General features: G+C 40.5%; 1 protein-coding gene across 1 annotated transcript in view; it reads left to right on the top strand. All coding sequences in view use genetic code 11, as the record gives it.

The window, feature by feature from the left end:
- Positions 1 to 15,756, top strand: part of EGR_02235 (Otoferlin) — a gene marked incomplete at both ends in the record, with an annotated part of 24,034 nt that extends 8,278 nt beyond the window's left edge. The window contains 25 exons of the mRNA XM_024491484.1: positions 418 to 614; positions 1,266 to 1,598; positions 1,880 to 2,032; positions 2,117 to 2,291; positions 2,604 to 2,863; positions 5,279 to 5,428; positions 5,842 to 6,267; positions 6,476 to 6,634; positions 6,777 to 6,912; positions 7,405 to 7,829; positions 8,160 to 8,267; positions 10,079 to 10,169; positions 10,256 to 10,467; positions 10,764 to 10,859; positions 11,276 to 11,410; positions 11,674 to 11,802; positions 11,874 to 12,053; positions 12,469 to 12,587; positions 12,818 to 12,981; positions 13,098 to 13,363; positions 13,823 to 13,935; positions 14,180 to 14,367; positions 14,841 to 15,016; positions 15,209 to 15,309; positions 15,576 to 15,756. Of these exons, the coding sequence (XP_024353990.1) occupies positions 418 to 614; positions 1,266 to 1,598; positions 1,880 to 2,032; positions 2,117 to 2,291; positions 2,604 to 2,863; positions 5,279 to 5,428; positions 5,842 to 6,267; positions 6,476 to 6,634; positions 6,777 to 6,912; positions 7,405 to 7,829; positions 8,160 to 8,267; positions 10,079 to 10,169; positions 10,256 to 10,467; positions 10,764 to 10,859; positions 11,276 to 11,410; positions 11,674 to 11,802; positions 11,874 to 12,053; positions 12,469 to 12,587; positions 12,818 to 12,981; positions 13,098 to 13,363; positions 13,823 to 13,935; positions 14,180 to 14,367; positions 14,841 to 15,016; positions 15,209 to 15,309; positions 15,576 to 15,756 (4,673 nt within the window). The remainder of the gene's footprint in view (positions 1 to 417; positions 615 to 1,265; positions 1,599 to 1,879; positions 2,033 to 2,116; positions 2,292 to 2,603; positions 2,864 to 5,278; positions 5,429 to 5,841; positions 6,268 to 6,475; positions 6,635 to 6,776; positions 6,913 to 7,404; positions 7,830 to 8,159; positions 8,268 to 10,078; positions 10,170 to 10,255; positions 10,468 to 10,763; positions 10,860 to 11,275; positions 11,411 to 11,673; positions 11,803 to 11,873; positions 12,054 to 12,468; positions 12,588 to 12,817; positions 12,982 to 13,097; positions 13,364 to 13,822; positions 13,936 to 14,179; positions 14,368 to 14,840; positions 15,017 to 15,208; positions 15,310 to 15,575) is intronic.
- Positions 15,757 to 16,467: the final 711 nt, after the last annotated feature.

Raw genomic sequence — 16,467 nt, 5'->3', positions numbered from 1 at the left:
TCTTCATGGATTCTCGTTTAGTTTTACCCAAAAGCAACAACAGGGCAATTAATTCATCTCCCCTTAAACCCCAAGGAAACTCGCTAGTATGTATTTGAATAAGAACCCTGATTAATTATTTTTACACAGATTTAGGGAATTTTGATCTAGATATAAATGTAATATTCAGACAAAGAGATGTATGATGTTTTAACTGTGGTTTAGGGCCTGTAGATATATTAACGTGTGGATCAAAAGCATTCTTTAATATTTATTAGTTTCGTAAATACAGTAAAATTTCGCCTTAATAACCGCTAATCATAAAAGCTCAGATCTAAAATGAAGGCATTTTTGCCACTTAACACTCTACTACTTGGTATGGAACCCGTATTGAAGGGTGCTTTTTAATGCTTGAATGTAAATGAAATTCTCTTAAAGCGAAGTCGGAGACGAGAGCGAAGGTACGGTGGGACCACAGTCTAACCGACCCGATGAACCTGAAGTCAGACGATGGGCTTTATTATCATGTGGATTTCGGTGGTGTTCAGCCATGCCTCTACCTTTTGAGTGAATTCGAAGATCATCGTTTGAGAATGTGCATCCCCAATATTATCGAGAAGATCAAAACGGAATTTGTGAGTTCTTACTTCCAACTTGCTTTCATTGGAATCCATTTGCTAGTTCAATAAAAAGTTGGACGATATATTGTATTTCGCGGTTAAATTATATGAGTTCATAGCTCAATGAATCTTTAATCCTGAGCTGGTCAAATACTTTGCAACTGAGTTAAAATCGGGAAATTTACTCTTCCCTTCTTTTGGGGATATTGTCCCAACTTTCATTTGTGAAGCTAGAGACAAATACACGTTGATTGGAGTTTTTCTTGTTGGCTTTGCGCTGCTAGCAGTACGTAGCGTAAAGTTTTTAAAAAGTTTAGCACCTTTTAATACCTTCAAAATTTCAGCAGAAGGCCTATATTGTCGGTCTGCATGCGGTGTCACTTTGTTATTATTTTGAATTTCACTACTCATGCCCAGTTCTCTTCTTAACCAACTAGCTTAACAACTTGTGAAATTGTTGCATTATTCTGTTAAATACAAAGCTGCTACTTACTCTTCTCATTACTTAATGCATTGTCCACATTAGATAGACTTAGAGGTTAGGGTTGTTAATTAAGATTAAATTTTTTTGCATTAGAACATGTCTTGGATTTAAGTGTGAATTTCTTGTCTCTTACAAGTTGAATGCTGTTATCCTTTTCTAATATTTGTTATGGTATTTTGCAGACGTTTGCAATGGATCAGATTTACTACCTGCTCCAGCGCCGAAAGCCAGGATCGGCACGCCACCGAATGCGGCAAATCCTCCTCTACAAGAGTCGTATCTTCCGAAAGGCCGCAAACGATGTGCGCTCTTGTCGGGGTACTGCGCCTAAAACGTTGCTCGATCTCAGCTATCAGCGCCGAGTACGCGCCGACCTACTACGTATCGAGATCCTTCTCAAACGCCTTGGACGCAAACTCACCGGCGCCAACCTCTACGAGGCCATTCGGGAGGCCAATGCAGTGATCAAACGTTTGAGCGAGCTCATGGATTGTGTACGTTCCAAACGCCTCTCAGTCTTCGCTTTCAGGCTATTTTGTAGAGAAGGGTGATAGTAGGAAGTTCCCAAAGTTTCATTGCAGTTTACTTCTGTTCTGTAGCTATTTGGAGGGATAGAGAGGAGGTTGTTGCAGAGTTTCTGCGGTAGAATTCAAGCCCTAATAGCGCATATTTGAGACAAGTTCCGAATAAGGCTGCTCTTTTGAAAGTTACCAATTATCATCTAAATATTGTAAAAATCGAATAGGATTTGTATACAGTTTAAGGATGTGTAAGAATGGGCTTTTTTCATATTTAGCCACAACACGGCTTACCAGACGTCTTCGTCTCGATGGTTTTGGACAATAAGCGAATTGGATTTGTTCGAATTCCGGCTCGTGATATCTACTACTCAGCGTCGGATGAGGAACGAGGAAAACTTGCGTCGCAAGTGACAACTCACTTTGTGCGAGTAAGTGGGCGCCAAAGGCGACCTTCAAAGTCTTTATTTAAGATAGTCACGGCATCTGTTGTTTTCTGCACTTGTCCACTATAGAAACCTGGACATGAAGGAGTGGGAGAAAAGGGCTGGCGTATTCAATGTCAACTGCGAATGTATACCTGGTTGGGTCTCGTGAAGGACTATCTGGCTTACAAGAGGGGACTACCAGAAGGATATGATCCTGAGTGTGTGTCTGGAGTCGATCCTCCAAAATCACTCATTTATGTTGGTAAGGTCCGATGGCAGATTTAAAATTCCACAGGTGTCGCCATTTTTAAGGCGACTAATGCCACTATTATTTGTGAACGATTAATAGTTTGAGTACATTTATGGTTCTTTATGAAACACTCTCAGAATAATTCTAAGAACTTTTTTATGGACTGACCCATAAAGTAAAAAAATTCGTGCATCCTTATATTCTATTAATTTTAAAATGTTTTTCTTTAATCTTTAATGATATTGCAAAGTATATAACTACACTTTGCTAAAAACTACGAAATATGCGTTTTTTCTTTTGATAGATTTACTGTTTCTATTCCAGATTCGAGCAAATTTGAGCTGCGGTGCTACCTCTACCTGGCGAAGAATCTACTAGCATCCAATAAAACCGGTTTCTCCGATCCGATGGCACGGGTCCTAATAAATGACGAGATGCTGGAGACTTTCCCCATCTACGATACCATGAGTCCTCTGTGGGATCTCACCCTCATCAAAACCAATATCACCTTCTACCACAAACCGGAAAGTGTGCTGGCAAATCCACCACAAATTATCGTGGAATTTTTCGACGTCGATGCACCTGTATGTGCCAGTTGATAAGTGATAGCTCTATCTATTTGAATTACGTCACTGTTTACTTTGGAGAAAATATGTGACTGTCTTATTGCACTAACTATTATACGCCAGTCAAACCGGTAAATGAAGGAACCACGTGGGTTCAAACAATAACTAGTAAAGTAGTGCCATCGAAACATGACACGCTCTTGGCAAGTTGGCTTTGAGTGTGGTGAAGCCGTTATTTTACCAACTTTCATAATGCTAGGTGAAATCAGCAAGCTCTTGCAGAACATACCGCTCCATGTACCACTGTAATTTGAGCACTGAAGCAGCGCGACATTTCGTGGAAAGAAGTCAGAGTTATCGTTAATTAATGTTGACAGAGGATCATGTCATCTGGCAGATTTTGATATCCAAATGACTGTTTTATTCTAAAATAGCGAATATCTTGGTAATTACGCATCGTGTTTACACTTAGTCCTTATTTATTCTAAAGGCATGTCTCTTACCTCCTATTTTAGCTCGTGGTAATGTGGCAAGTTTTGCTTCATGTTGCAGTAAAATATGGGCATGTTTCACCCCCACCTCTTCACAGCACAGTTTATTTCAACTACTTTAAATTGTAAAAATTTCCGTTTCCATGTTGCTTTATTCATCGGTACACATTTTCTTTAGCAAATCCTTCAGTTTTTGAGGCATAATACACAAAACCCAGTCAATCCTTTGCATTATCACGAAACTGGAAACTTTTTCACCTCATGTCCAATCGTAGCTAAACGGGAGCTTGAGAAAATAGCTGCTAATAAAGGTTCTAGTTCCTGCCCATTATAGCCTGTAAGGAAGACAAATACTCAGCTTCCGACACAATTACATAGAATTTCTTTATCAATTGGTAACTAAAATTTGCGTAGAATCGTTCATGTGTTCTGCTAACATAAAGATCAGTAAATCCAAAATCATTGCTCCATAAATTTTATGCATCTAGGATTGAAACGCTTTTTTTTTCACATTAACCCTAATATTGAGCAGATCAGATTTTCAAGCAGTTTTATTCATATTATCAAACTTTCCATCCTATGCATTTTCATGCCTCATCATTTCATAACTAAATTTCATTGTGACCGTGCATGTGCATCGAAGACAAAAAACATTACACTCTTGGTTATCAACCTCAGGCTAACAAAATTGGGATTTGAATCCACACAAAATGAACACAAATGGCCATCTCCACTTTTCCTTCACACTTGCCATCTCTTGGGTGCGCATTTAGCTTGCTACATTAGTTGTGCATCTAAACTTAATCTCCATTTGCCTATCAACCAACCGGATGCATCATGTATCCATGTAGCAGTGAGGTGATGCAAGTGCTTTTGCTTTCACTAAACATGCTTCTTTTTGAATTTTAACAGAAATCAAAGAAAGCGGATTCTGCGGTTAGAAATTTGCCAATAACTAATGCTAAAACACTAAACATTGGCCTCATACACCTGAGAGTTGAGCATCAGTAACAGTCTTGCATAACCTCTTTCGGTGCCAATAACATTTATATAACGTAGCACTTGCATTTTTTGGCTACTTAACACACCCATTTTGCCCATTCCATTTATTAAGCTTTAAAAATCAACTAAAGTCAACATTTCTTCAGCAAAATGATCACGAGCATCATTCACAATCAATTGTATTTCCTAGCCACACTAGTTATAATAATTGTGTGTAGGTGAACTAGTAATATTAAAGCAGTAAGCATAAATTAATAGGCATTTTGTAGTAACTGATTTGATAGCAAATAACAGACAGGTAGTCACATTTGTTTGGGGATTTAATGCGCTATGAGGTCACTTTTAGCCGTAAAAGTTGTCGCTATCTATCCTTAACCAGGATTCAAATGGAGTTTGCATCAACGTCCTATCACAAACAACATTTAGCATCCCGAGTCAACCTTGACGAAGTAAAAAGGGGTACTAGCTTAGAAGGTTGGTTTGCGACCAGTTTGGAGGCGAAGTGAGAGGCTGAGAACATAGTCAGAAAGCCGTGTCACCCCTGCAGAAGTATAAACTGCTAAAGTTAATCGCATTTGTTAATATGATCTTCGCGTGAAATTCAGGTGTACACTTATGCGTTATTTCCGAAGCTCATTATTCCCAATTAGTCATTCGCGCCTCTCAAGGCTCCTGGTCGGAGTGCCATTTAGCACTGTAAACTTCTCAGCTTATGGAGGACATAAACCCTAAAGGAAGCCAGGTCCGTATAAAGCAGTTTACCAAACTAGGATCCCCAGAACTCGTTACAAAGCTAACAACAACGTTTTCATTAAGAATTCTCAATTTTTGTTGTTTATCTGGGGATTATTGTGCTACTCTGCAGCCACTTACGGCGCTTTATTCCGACTTGTTCTAGATTTAATAGTGCGTTGCTTTTTCATTGGCTCTAATTTTATAGAAAACCTCCAATTTTCTGGGTCGGTGTTTCTGCGAGCCCAATATCATCATCAAGGGTGCCGATTATCAACCGCCTCCACTTCAGTGGTGGCAGATTTACCGTGGACAAACAACTGCAGGAAAGCTGCTTGCCAGTTTCGACCTTATTGAGGTACCTAGATTCACTACCATTTCATTCTAAAAAATTCTTAGCTTAGTCTTGTGCTTAGAGATTCATGAGAATGTCACATGGTACGTACACACCCTTTTGAGACAGTGGTGCAGTGGGCCTATCAATGAATTGATTTTGTTTGTGCTATCTTAACGTATGGTTTCTCAACGTATATGAAGAAAATCAGTGAAGTAAGCTCTCTTTACTCTTCTTGAGTAAAACTAGCGGAATTGTAAACAATAGGATTAATTTTTTCGTCGAATTATCATGACTTTACTCCAGACAGCAGGCGAACTTAGTTCGAGCGATAGAAATGTAGACTGAAAACCTGCAGTAAAGTATGTTACGACACCTTCCCCCTTCAAAATTTCCACGAATTGTCTGACTCATTAATATTAATTCGTATTATTTAGATCGATGCTTTGGATGACATTGATGCGATCCCCACTGTTGAAGACCTTGCTGATTTCACCCGTCGATTCAACGAACGCGTGCTCTTGGGTCCCGCTTGTGGGATTCCCTTCTCTGACGACTCAGACGACTATGGGGAGTATGGGGAACAGTGGGACGATGAGATGCAGCAGGCAGCTCGTCTTTTAGACGAAGATGCAATGGCACAGCTGGATGCACCCATAGAGGAGGCAGATGACTCGTACAGTCTTCTGTCCACTTCCACTTCTGGAAGCCTCGCCACTACAGCCACCACGACAAGAAAGAAGAAGAAGACGAAGGCTAAGGTAGGCTTAGCTACGGCTGATTTGGTTCGATGGCGAGCAGATGATGCGCTGCGGCTACCGGAAAACGTGCGTCCTCCTCTCGGCAGATACAGACTTGAAGTGGTGAGTGTGTGATAATTAACTTCAAGAAGGATAAATTGAATTCGAGAACTTTGGCGCAAGAGTCAACTTATACTCAGATCGATTTTGGACAGCTTTATTACCTCATGTAATCGTCAGATAAGATTTGCAAGTTGATAAAACCCTCTTGCGCAGTTGCCTGACTGAAGTTATTTCCTTCAATGCTTTATTTGTAAATACTTCTGTAAAGGTCTTTTGGGGTGTGCGTGAGTTGCGAAGGCAATTTCTACTCCCTGTCAACCGACCAGTCATTACAATTGAGGTTGGCGGGACGAAGGTAGTGTCCGATCTTCTCCGCAGTGCTAAGATTAACCCACTTTTCGAAAAACGTCTCAAATACGTTGATTTGGTACGTCATTGTAAATGACTTCGTATGTCACTTTTATAGATATTGCAATAAATAGCACATACTTCATCTTAATCACTCGATCTATTCAGTCTCTTCTTAATTCCATTCAAAAACCACTTGTATTATATTTGAAATATTTTAGTACCTCCCATTGGATGAAAAGCTCTGGCCTCCAATTACAGTTATGTGCCATGACCACAGAATGTTTGGCGTTTTTATAACGGTGGGGCTATGCACTCTGCCAAACCCTACAGACTTCTTCGAGAAAAAAGATCTGAGTATGCATTTTTTATCAGCAATACAGTATTTCAAAACAAGTATTCATGAGTATTGGGAATATGTTAAAAAACTAGTACTTATGTGTCAATGATGTCCAAGGCGCTAAGCTCTACAATCAAGTCACCACATATGCTTCGATGAATTTAAACAACTAAAAGTAAATTATGAGAAACACACTGTCAGTCTGGCTCATTTCATTGCACTGTGTAGCATTTCACATTCGTTTCTTTCAAAAGGAGTTTTATTGGGCTGAATTGTGTAAGCTAATGTCTGGCTTTAAATTTGCAGTTATGTTAGAGAAATTTGGTGTTTCAATAATACCTAGTGCATATTATCACCAAATAATACTTCAATCTGGAGACACACTAGCTGTATAGAATAATCCAAAATACATGGGCTTCTGAGTGGTCTAATTGGATTAGATCTTACGTCTTTTGAATTTGAGAATTTGGTTGAGTAGTTTACTTTACCTCTTCTCTCCTTCAACCCAGTTGTCTACGATGAGTACGAGGAAAGCAGCACACCGGTAGAGTCGGAAGTGCAGCCGGAGGGGAAGGCGCCGATATTTTCGAAAGCGCTAGCGGGCTTGGGTGATCCTGACGCGGAGGAGACGCGATCGGCGGAGGAAGCGATGCTGCAGGCGGGCCGTTACGGCGCTCCACAACAACCCTCACAAGGGAGCTCTGCCAGTGGCAATGGTGACGACGAAGATGATGAAGATGAGGATGAGTACAGTCGAAAGGATAGCGTAACCAGGAGCAAGCCCTCTACCACCATGACCCTTACTACTGAGACTCATCCTGGTATGTACACTGAACGCGATCCCATTCTAAAGAACGTTCCAAAAAAGGCTACCAGCATACTTGGTGGCTATGACGGACCGTTGGGGAAAGTTGTACCCCAGGCTGGACTCAAGGTGAGTTTCCTGCTGGCTGAAGCCTTGATTTTGACTCATTTTGTATAAAAGTGGCTATGTAAGTGAATAAATACTGAATCGACTAGAAAGGTACAGAAGTAAACTTAACTTACAGTTACAAGTACAACATGGGGGGATGTTGCATTGACTGATGCTAAAAAGTTGGATTCCGTGCTCAAGAATTCTTTACATGCATTCATTCCATTTATCAGCCACATAAACTTCAAATTGTAACAAATTCTGCACTTCTTTTTCTATGGTAAAATGATGTTGGTTATCATATTGTCTGCTTCAGTTTCGAGGTTACATTTGCTGTTGATTTAAATTTAGACGTTCCCTGTTAACCCTATGACGAAACTGTCGAAGCAACAGCTCAACACTCTCGACTGGTGGTCGAGATTGTTCGCCTCTTTGAACGACATTGACATCGGCGACGACGTAAGTGCGATTACTAGCTGCAACTAGGCTCTCCTAACCATGCATTAACCGATATCAAAATATAATCAAGCCTGCATTCATTACTTTGATAATATTTTAATGGGTCATGACAAAGCAGTCTGCTACTTCAAAGGTTATTTTTTACTATACTTATGCAACACAACATCTTTGTATGATTTCAGAGCACTTTGCTAAGTTTGGCTTTCTAGATTAGTAAATGACGGACATGACCTTATCTCCATTTTATACGGACTTGACAAAGGTTCACAGTAGTCAATCCTCTTTAAAACCAAAGCGTAAAAAATTTCTGCATTCTAGCTGAACCTCAAAATGCGGCAAAGAGCTCAAAACTGAAGTGATCACTTTCGTTGTGGAAATTGATCTCGGTTACATTAGTGGTGTCAATTGGCGTTTTAAATAAGACTAAGGGAATGTTTGCAAGTTATTGAGCATACTAGTGGTCCACCCTTAGTCAAGTTTCCAGTTAACTTTATATCCACTCAAAGTGGCTCCAAAATAGCATCAGCGATTCGTGCTTGCTTGAGTGATTTGTGTAACGTTTCAGCGGTCATCTGATAATTGATTGTATCGTTAGGAGAATAAAGGCCATCTCTCTAGACGTAGTCAAACATCTTAAGAATTAGAAAATCTGATTATTGAAACTACTTTTAAAGGGTTCTTTTGTGTGCTTACTTTTGAACTAAAGTAAAAGTTTGAACGCCAGCAAAAGGGCATATTCACAGTCAACCAAATTGGCGTGCTTGCATTACCAATAGGCTTTCCTGGAGGTAGGTTGTGCCGTTTTGATGAATTGTTCCCCGTGTGCTGTGGTAATGGATTCACTGCTTCTTTATCATTACCACGTAATTAAATATCCCTAAACATAAAAATTTCATTGTACATTTTGGTCGAAAGATAATAAAGTAACCGATTTCCCCCCCGAAATTAATAAGGACGGAAATGATACAAATCTGATATAAAATTCTCTTAGATCCTAGTCATTGATGGTGTATAACCAAAGGTGAATGATTTTATTTTTGAATTTGCGATTAATTGAATTACGTCTGCAGGTTAACCATACATAGTGTTAGTAGGATTCTTTGATTCGACCATTAAGGTGTCACTTTGCGATCTGAACATCCAGATATGCTTTCTTAGAATAAACCTAACACAAGGTTCTGAAAATATCGGATTGTAATTTTGGACATGACAGCAACATGTCCAAAACATAGGCCACTACTGCTGACCCTACAATTGTGATCTCTGTCAGCAATGCATTCAGTGCTACGCGGATTTACAGATCAATGAACTTCAAGCAGATGATCCCTGCGGTTAGTGGAGGTCAATCTCATATTCTATGTGTGGAAGTGTATTAGACAATGAAATGACCATTTTACGCATAGTTATCCCTATCTCCATGACACAAGTGAAGGGCAAAATGAATATAAGCCCCTCTGTGTATACCTCCACTTTGTACAGGTTTGTAGTAAAGATTACCGTCCTATGCATCGCATTTCAAAAGGAAAGGAGTGGAGGGATTCCACCCCAATGGTATCTACCAAAGACGTTACTGTGAGTTTCCTCTCACCGTTCATACACGGATTCCCCATCATTCGACTGCATTCAATGTACTGCTATCACACGCATTCACACGTGCCCCCAATCACAGCCACGTTTGACACGTCTTCGCGGATGTTATTTTTATCATTCTTGAATGAGTGAATTTGCTGTGATTTCTGGATTTTGTGTTTTACACCGTGTGAACATGCAGCAGTTATTCGTTACTCTCACTATCAACAATCCCCTTACAGTCTGCAGCCGATGACGATATAGAGGAGGCGGACTCACGTTTTGATGACAACTTGGAGAAAGTGGAGCTCCTGCCAGAAGATATCGGCATGGGTAGGAGTGAATGGAGTTTTACATAATCCTAGCATTTGAACATAATTACGAATGGTGTTTATAATCCGTTTGTCTTATATTTACAGAGGAAGAAGTTGTAGCCGAAATTCCAGACGAAGTTGTGGTCCAGGGTGGTCGAAAGTCTCGTCGTAACCAAATCCGCAAATTTTTCCGGTTAAAGCCTAAGAAAGAGCTCACAGCTCTTGAGAAATTCGAGAAGCAGAAAGAAAAGGAGAGATTGAAGAAAGCGAAGAAAAGTAAGAGGGGTAAAGGCGAACCCAAACTTCTTCTGAAGATAGTAAGTCTTCGTTTGCCCTTTCTGGAAAAGTGCTGCACTTTATCATAAATAGATCCTATTTCCAGAGTCGTAACGGCTAAAATAATTATATATTTATAAATAGCGTGCCAAATTTGGCTTTTTGGCATACGCATAGTCTACTACAATATCGCTGTAATGTGAATTAATCTCTTGATTGAAAAGAAAAACGGAAATGAATGTCGATCTGACAGGAGACATAGTTCCAGATGTTCAAGCTAGTTCCATCAAAAGTATTTTAAGCTTCTTTTGGACTGTTTCAATTCTTCCTTTTACAGCGTGGAGATGCAAAGAAAGCATTCCTGAAAGAAGTGCAAGATGACCTTATCATTACCAGTGCTGGAATTGACACAAGCCTAATTGAACGCATCAAGGTGAGAAAGGCCACTCATCTAACCTCTCCGCTGATCCCTCCCCTTATACGCCTGAACTAACTGACATTCTGGCATTGACCACGTATATTATAGACTTTTCTATATGCAGTCTTCAGTTACTAATCCTCTTCAGAAATGGCATTGTTGTTTGAACTGTTATATTCCATTGATCTTTGATATATCTTTCGACATCTATTCGTGATGTCCCCTTACTATCAAACATATATTGCTTATGGTCTCACTCTCTTCGCTCTCTCTATTTCTTCCACTGTTGTATACCTCGTAATTATTAATACTTTATCAAATCCACCTCCTTACTCATGAACCTTTTCAATGTTTACGGAAGCTTACATATTTAAATTTGCAGCTAAATTAAAAATAAATAATGCAATATTACACCCGTTACTTCATTGTAGATATATTCATCGGAATTAGAGGAAGTTCCAGATTTCCAAGGCTTTTGTTCACCCATCCGGAATTTTAAACTTTTCCGTGGAAAACAGGATGACGATGATATGACTGCGGAAGAACGTGCTGTGGGCTATTTCAAGGTTTGTTCAGCACCCGTCTTACCCGCTGCTCCTGACCCTTCGTAATTCACTGTGGAGCGGTACTCGGCATCTCATTTTGAGCTGAAATTTTATGCTCCATCAGATATAATTTATTGCTGTTTCACAATGATTAATCGTTTGAACATTATTAGATTTAGATTCCTGGGGAATTATTTTAAATTAACACATTATTTTGGTTTTGTGCTCAACTTGCTGATAACTAGCTTACTATCATCATCACTGTGTTTTTCCTCCACCCACAGGGTAACCTCAAACTCTACCCTATTCCTGAAGATGCTGATCCTCCAGAATCTGTCGAAGAGTTACATTCCTTCTCGATACTCCCACAGCGAACCCGCTGGCGAGTTCTGGTTCGATGCTACATTATTCGGGTAGGTTCAAATTTTATTTAAACCAAGGCCCAATCTATAACACTTGAAATATTTCCTTGTTTTTACATTAGGCCTTCAATCTACACCCGGCAGATCCCACAGGTCTTGCGGATCCTTACCTCATTGTTAGTATGGGGAAAGAAGTATTTAATGAAAAATCCAACTACATTCCCAAGACCCTGCGTCCAACTTTCGGCAAAATGTTTCAATTTGAAGTAGAATTCCCGACGACCACCATCCTTCACATAGAGGTATGTCAATACCCGTCATTGAGAACTATTCAATTACAGTAACCAAAATAAAGCGTAATTTTTTAACACAAAGGCTGGTTCATTTGGCCCATATTTTGCTACATTTTATTTAACTTTACGAAAACCGTGAATATTTTAAACCGAACAATAGTGCTTTTGTGTAGATAAACTAGCCAGGTCCTTTCTTCATCACGCTCATCTAAAAATTCACGGTTTGTGTACATACAATTGCATCCTTTAGAAATAAGTTCTATATGGTTCCGTTTAGTTTAGCTTTTAGGAAAAATCGTGTTCTCGAATTTATCGAATCGCAGACTCCGTGTTACATAAAACGCAGACTGAAATCGTAGCCCTAGGGCAACCGAGAATTCAGGTCGGAATTGGGAAACACCAGCATCTCATTCTGTAATTATAGGTGATGGACCATGATATTCTTGGCTCTGACGATGTGATTGGTCAAACCGTAATCGACCTTGAGAGCCGGTTCTACAGTCCCCACAGAGCCACTTGTGGTCTTGCACAGACCTACTACAGGTAAGCTACAATCGCTCTGGATCTTGGCCCCAAAATCTGCAAACTGAGGTCCTTTTGAAAAATCACAAAATGCTCAAATTGTGTACTTCAATACTTCCAATTAATGAACGCCTTAATCAGGAGCAAACAGGATAAGATTCGACAATGCCATAGCCGCTGATGGCGCTTATAAAATGGTTGCATGTAGTTTAAGATGTGTTTATGAAAACTTGCAATTTTTGCGCCTATAGTCACAGCTACGCACAGTGGAGAGACAATAAACTCCCCACCGAAATCCTTTCCGATTTGTGCCAAAAGAGCGGTCTTCCTCCGCCCGTCTACACACAGATTGACAACACCGTTAAAGTTGGAGGAAAGGAATTCTATGCAGATACCACCATTGTAGATGAGACAGGTGAGTTTGTTGTAAAAATGTTTTATTACACCCATTGTCTTTGAAATGGATCCACGCTTTAAGAGTACACCGGAACAGAATGGAAATATGAACCGTTATTTCGCTTATCTAAACAGAGTCAACAAAGAAATCAAACGAACCCCTGGCCCTGGCCGCATTGAACCACTGGGACGAGGTGCCCGGGGGGACTGTGCTGGTGCCGGAGCACGTGGAGGTGCGGCGACTCTTGCATCCGGAGAAGGGTAGCCTGGAGCAGGGCCGTCTGATGATGTGGGTCGACATGTTTGATCGTGATGAAGGGAAACCACCACCACCAATTGATGTGACACCCCGAACTCCCGAGCCTTGGGAACTCAGGTGCATCATCTACAATACCGCTGAGGTCAGTGTCCTCTAACCTTTATGCACACGTCGCTGCATCATACAAGCCATTTAGCCGGGAGTAATGCATTCCTTTACATCTGTTTACATATGCAATGTTCGTTGTTCGTTTGAAAGTACCAGTAACGCGTTCGATTCTCGTGAATTGGCTTAAAGGCCTGACTGTTTAAATCGAGGAGTTAAATAATGGAAATTACGCTTTACAGTGGTGGTGTACTTAAACCACTACTCTGCCCTTCAGTAATTCGTTAACCTAATTTGACCTGACCCCCCACGATTCACACCACATTAAAATAGTGTGAATATAAGGGGGTTGAAATCACTTGGTGCCAAAAAAGTGGATTACACGGGGAAGTTCTGCTGCTGCCTATTCCTTATAATTGTATGCGGTGTTTCCTACAGGACGGATAGGACTTTGCAGTTTTGTCATTGTTTAATATATATGGCCTTTTTGATTCAGGTTGTCCTCAATGACACCTCGCTGTTCTCCAATGAGAAGAGCGCGGACATTTACGTGCGTGGATGGATGCTAGGTGTTGGAGAGGATGACCAGAAGACTGATGTACACTACAGGTAATTTGAGCTGGAAGCTGATTACATTTAGCATACTTTGATCAGTCGAGGGATAGGTCTCCCGTATGCACTGAGTTTATTCATTTCCAGACGATTAGCTGTAGCATAATACAATGCGCATTGTTCTCCTTAGGCAATTGGAACAAAGAGAATCGAGTCTTGTAATGTTCAAACTAGTCGAAAGATCTGTTTTGACATTGAACTGTGGTAGCAGTCAATTGAAAATCCCTTCTTCTTCTTTCAGATCTCTCTCGGGTGAAGGCAACTTTAACTGGCGTTTTGTTTTCCCCTTCAATTATATGCGATACGAAGACAGAATAGTCTTTGCACGGAAAAAAGCCTTTGATATCGATCCCGCCGAGGTTAAAATGCCCTGTGACCTCACTCTCCAAGTGTGGGATAATGAACTTGTTCGAAGTGACAAGTTCTTGGGTAAGCGTGATTCATCACCTCTGTTGGGTGCAGATGAACATGAATCCATCACAGCCTGTTTGATTGAGACGAACAATAGTTTTGTTTTCAACTTCATGAGGCCATTTCATTTGAACCATAGTGCCTAAACTTCTTATTTGCATGTCTATGTTTTTAATGTTGGGAAGACGAATAGCCTCCATGGATGCACGAAAATGCCGTGATTTACTTTACTTATAACTTGAGGTCCCCACTGCAAAGCACTAGCTTGAGCTTAAAAGTACTGCTCATTATTGCACATCTTCATCGCTTGAATGCAAGCATTTATGTTAATGCTTCGTCAGAAAGTGCTTTACAATATCCAGTCCTGTAGTGTCGCCCCCGTTTGGAGACAATTATTATGTTGGTCGAGGGTGCGAGTAGCGGTGCGCATCATTGTGTTCGGTATTTGACGTGATTACTAATTTGTCCATTGTGTCGAACTGAACAAATAGGATCGATTGCTCTAAAACTATCCCGAATGCCAAGACCAGCAAAGACGCCAGCGACCTGTGGCTTACACCAGTTGGAGGAGAGTTGCCCTACGCTGTCGTTGTTCGAAAATAAGCAAATTCGCGGTTGGTGGCCACTTGTCATTCACGACGAGGATGAGGGGGTAGACGTCGTCCAGGTATGCTTCTTCGCTTCCAAGTGCTGATGAATGTGAACAATGCATGTTGATTAAAAAGGGTTTATTGTTAAGTGGTTGCAAAATAGTTCGTATTCGTTTTTGCCTTGTTAATAATTCGTATAGACAGCATCTGTGGATTGAATATGGTGCCAATTATCTGACTATCATAATCACACAAGACTTCCAACTTAGGGTAAAGTTGAGGTGGAGCTGCATCTGGTCTCAGGGCAGGACGCTGAAGCCTCTCCTGTTGGCAAGGGTCATGAGGAGCCTGAGGCACTCCCACAGCCTGAGTACGTGAAGTTGACAATTCTTCAAATAAAAGTACCCATTTGAGTCTTTTCTGCGGGACAGAAGAAACTTCAAATGATTCGTTTAAATTATGACCGCGTAGTCTTTTATCTACAGTTAGCTGTAACCCATACGTCAGGTAGTTTTACTAGTGATTACTTTCTGTATTCGAGCATAAGTTCCTCCTGGCTCGATTCGCCAAACCAGAAAAGTACTTCCATTATGGGCGAGAGGTTTCCAATGAACGTCTTTCATTGCAATTTTCTAGCCGCCCAGACAGCTCTTTTATGAGTTTCTTCGGCCCGCTCAACACCATTCGTTACTTGATCAAATACAAACTGAAGTGGATCCTCATTAAGATCTTGATCGCCTTTCTCCTATTGCTGATCATCTTCCTTCTAATCTACACGTCGCCCGGGTGGATCTCAAAGAAAATTTGGAATGCATAGATACTTCGAGGACTCATGGTCAGTGTTATTCAAAGTTTATCCCTTTCCCAATGCAAAGACAATTTCTTATCCGCACTACCTGCCAACTTTCCCGACTGTATACTGTAACGTTATTCTGACTTCTCATCAGTATTTGAAGCATTAGACAATGTGACATCTTACACTGGTATAATAGGCTTGATTGTGTGCAAACGTGTTATTTTCGTAAATTTAACACTGAATAAAAGACGAGCATGTAGTCGATTTTCCTTCCCATCAGCTTCCAAATGTAAACTCACTCTTGGAACAATCAACACTATTGCTTCCAAAGCTTTATAGGGCTGGTAGCCACAGGAGTGAACGCTAATGCACTTTGAGTGGCAGCAAAACTTCAGTAGATTTCCTCAGAGTACTCTCAGAGACGATGAATTTCTGACTAGCATAGCAGTTTCTAACTCTACCCTTGCTTAGTAACTAGAACAACCTAGTAAGACGGGTGTCGAAAGACATTACTTTTCAAGTTGTGAGGTTGGCAGGATCGCACGCATCGCGTCGATACTTGGCATAATTTGCAAGGCTTTCTACCGGTAAGTGGAGATTTACACGCAAAAAAGTGAAAACGAGAGTCTAGGAGAACGTACACTAATGTCGGAATAGGCGCATACATAATACAGTCGCATTATCGTAAGTTTGCCATTTTGAATGAGAAAGTTAAACAGAGTACTAGATTTG

The sequence above is a fragment of the Echinococcus granulosus genome (assembly GCF_000524195.1).
Source record: "Echinococcus granulosus chromosome Unknown EG_S00010, whole genome shotgun sequence".
In the NCBI taxonomy this organism is placed as follows: Eukaryota; Metazoa; Platyhelminthes; class Cestoda; order Cyclophyllidea; family Taeniidae; genus Echinococcus; species Echinococcus granulosus.
Note: the sequence above shows the minus strand (reverse complement) of the source record. Positions and strands in the feature narration are given on the sequence as shown.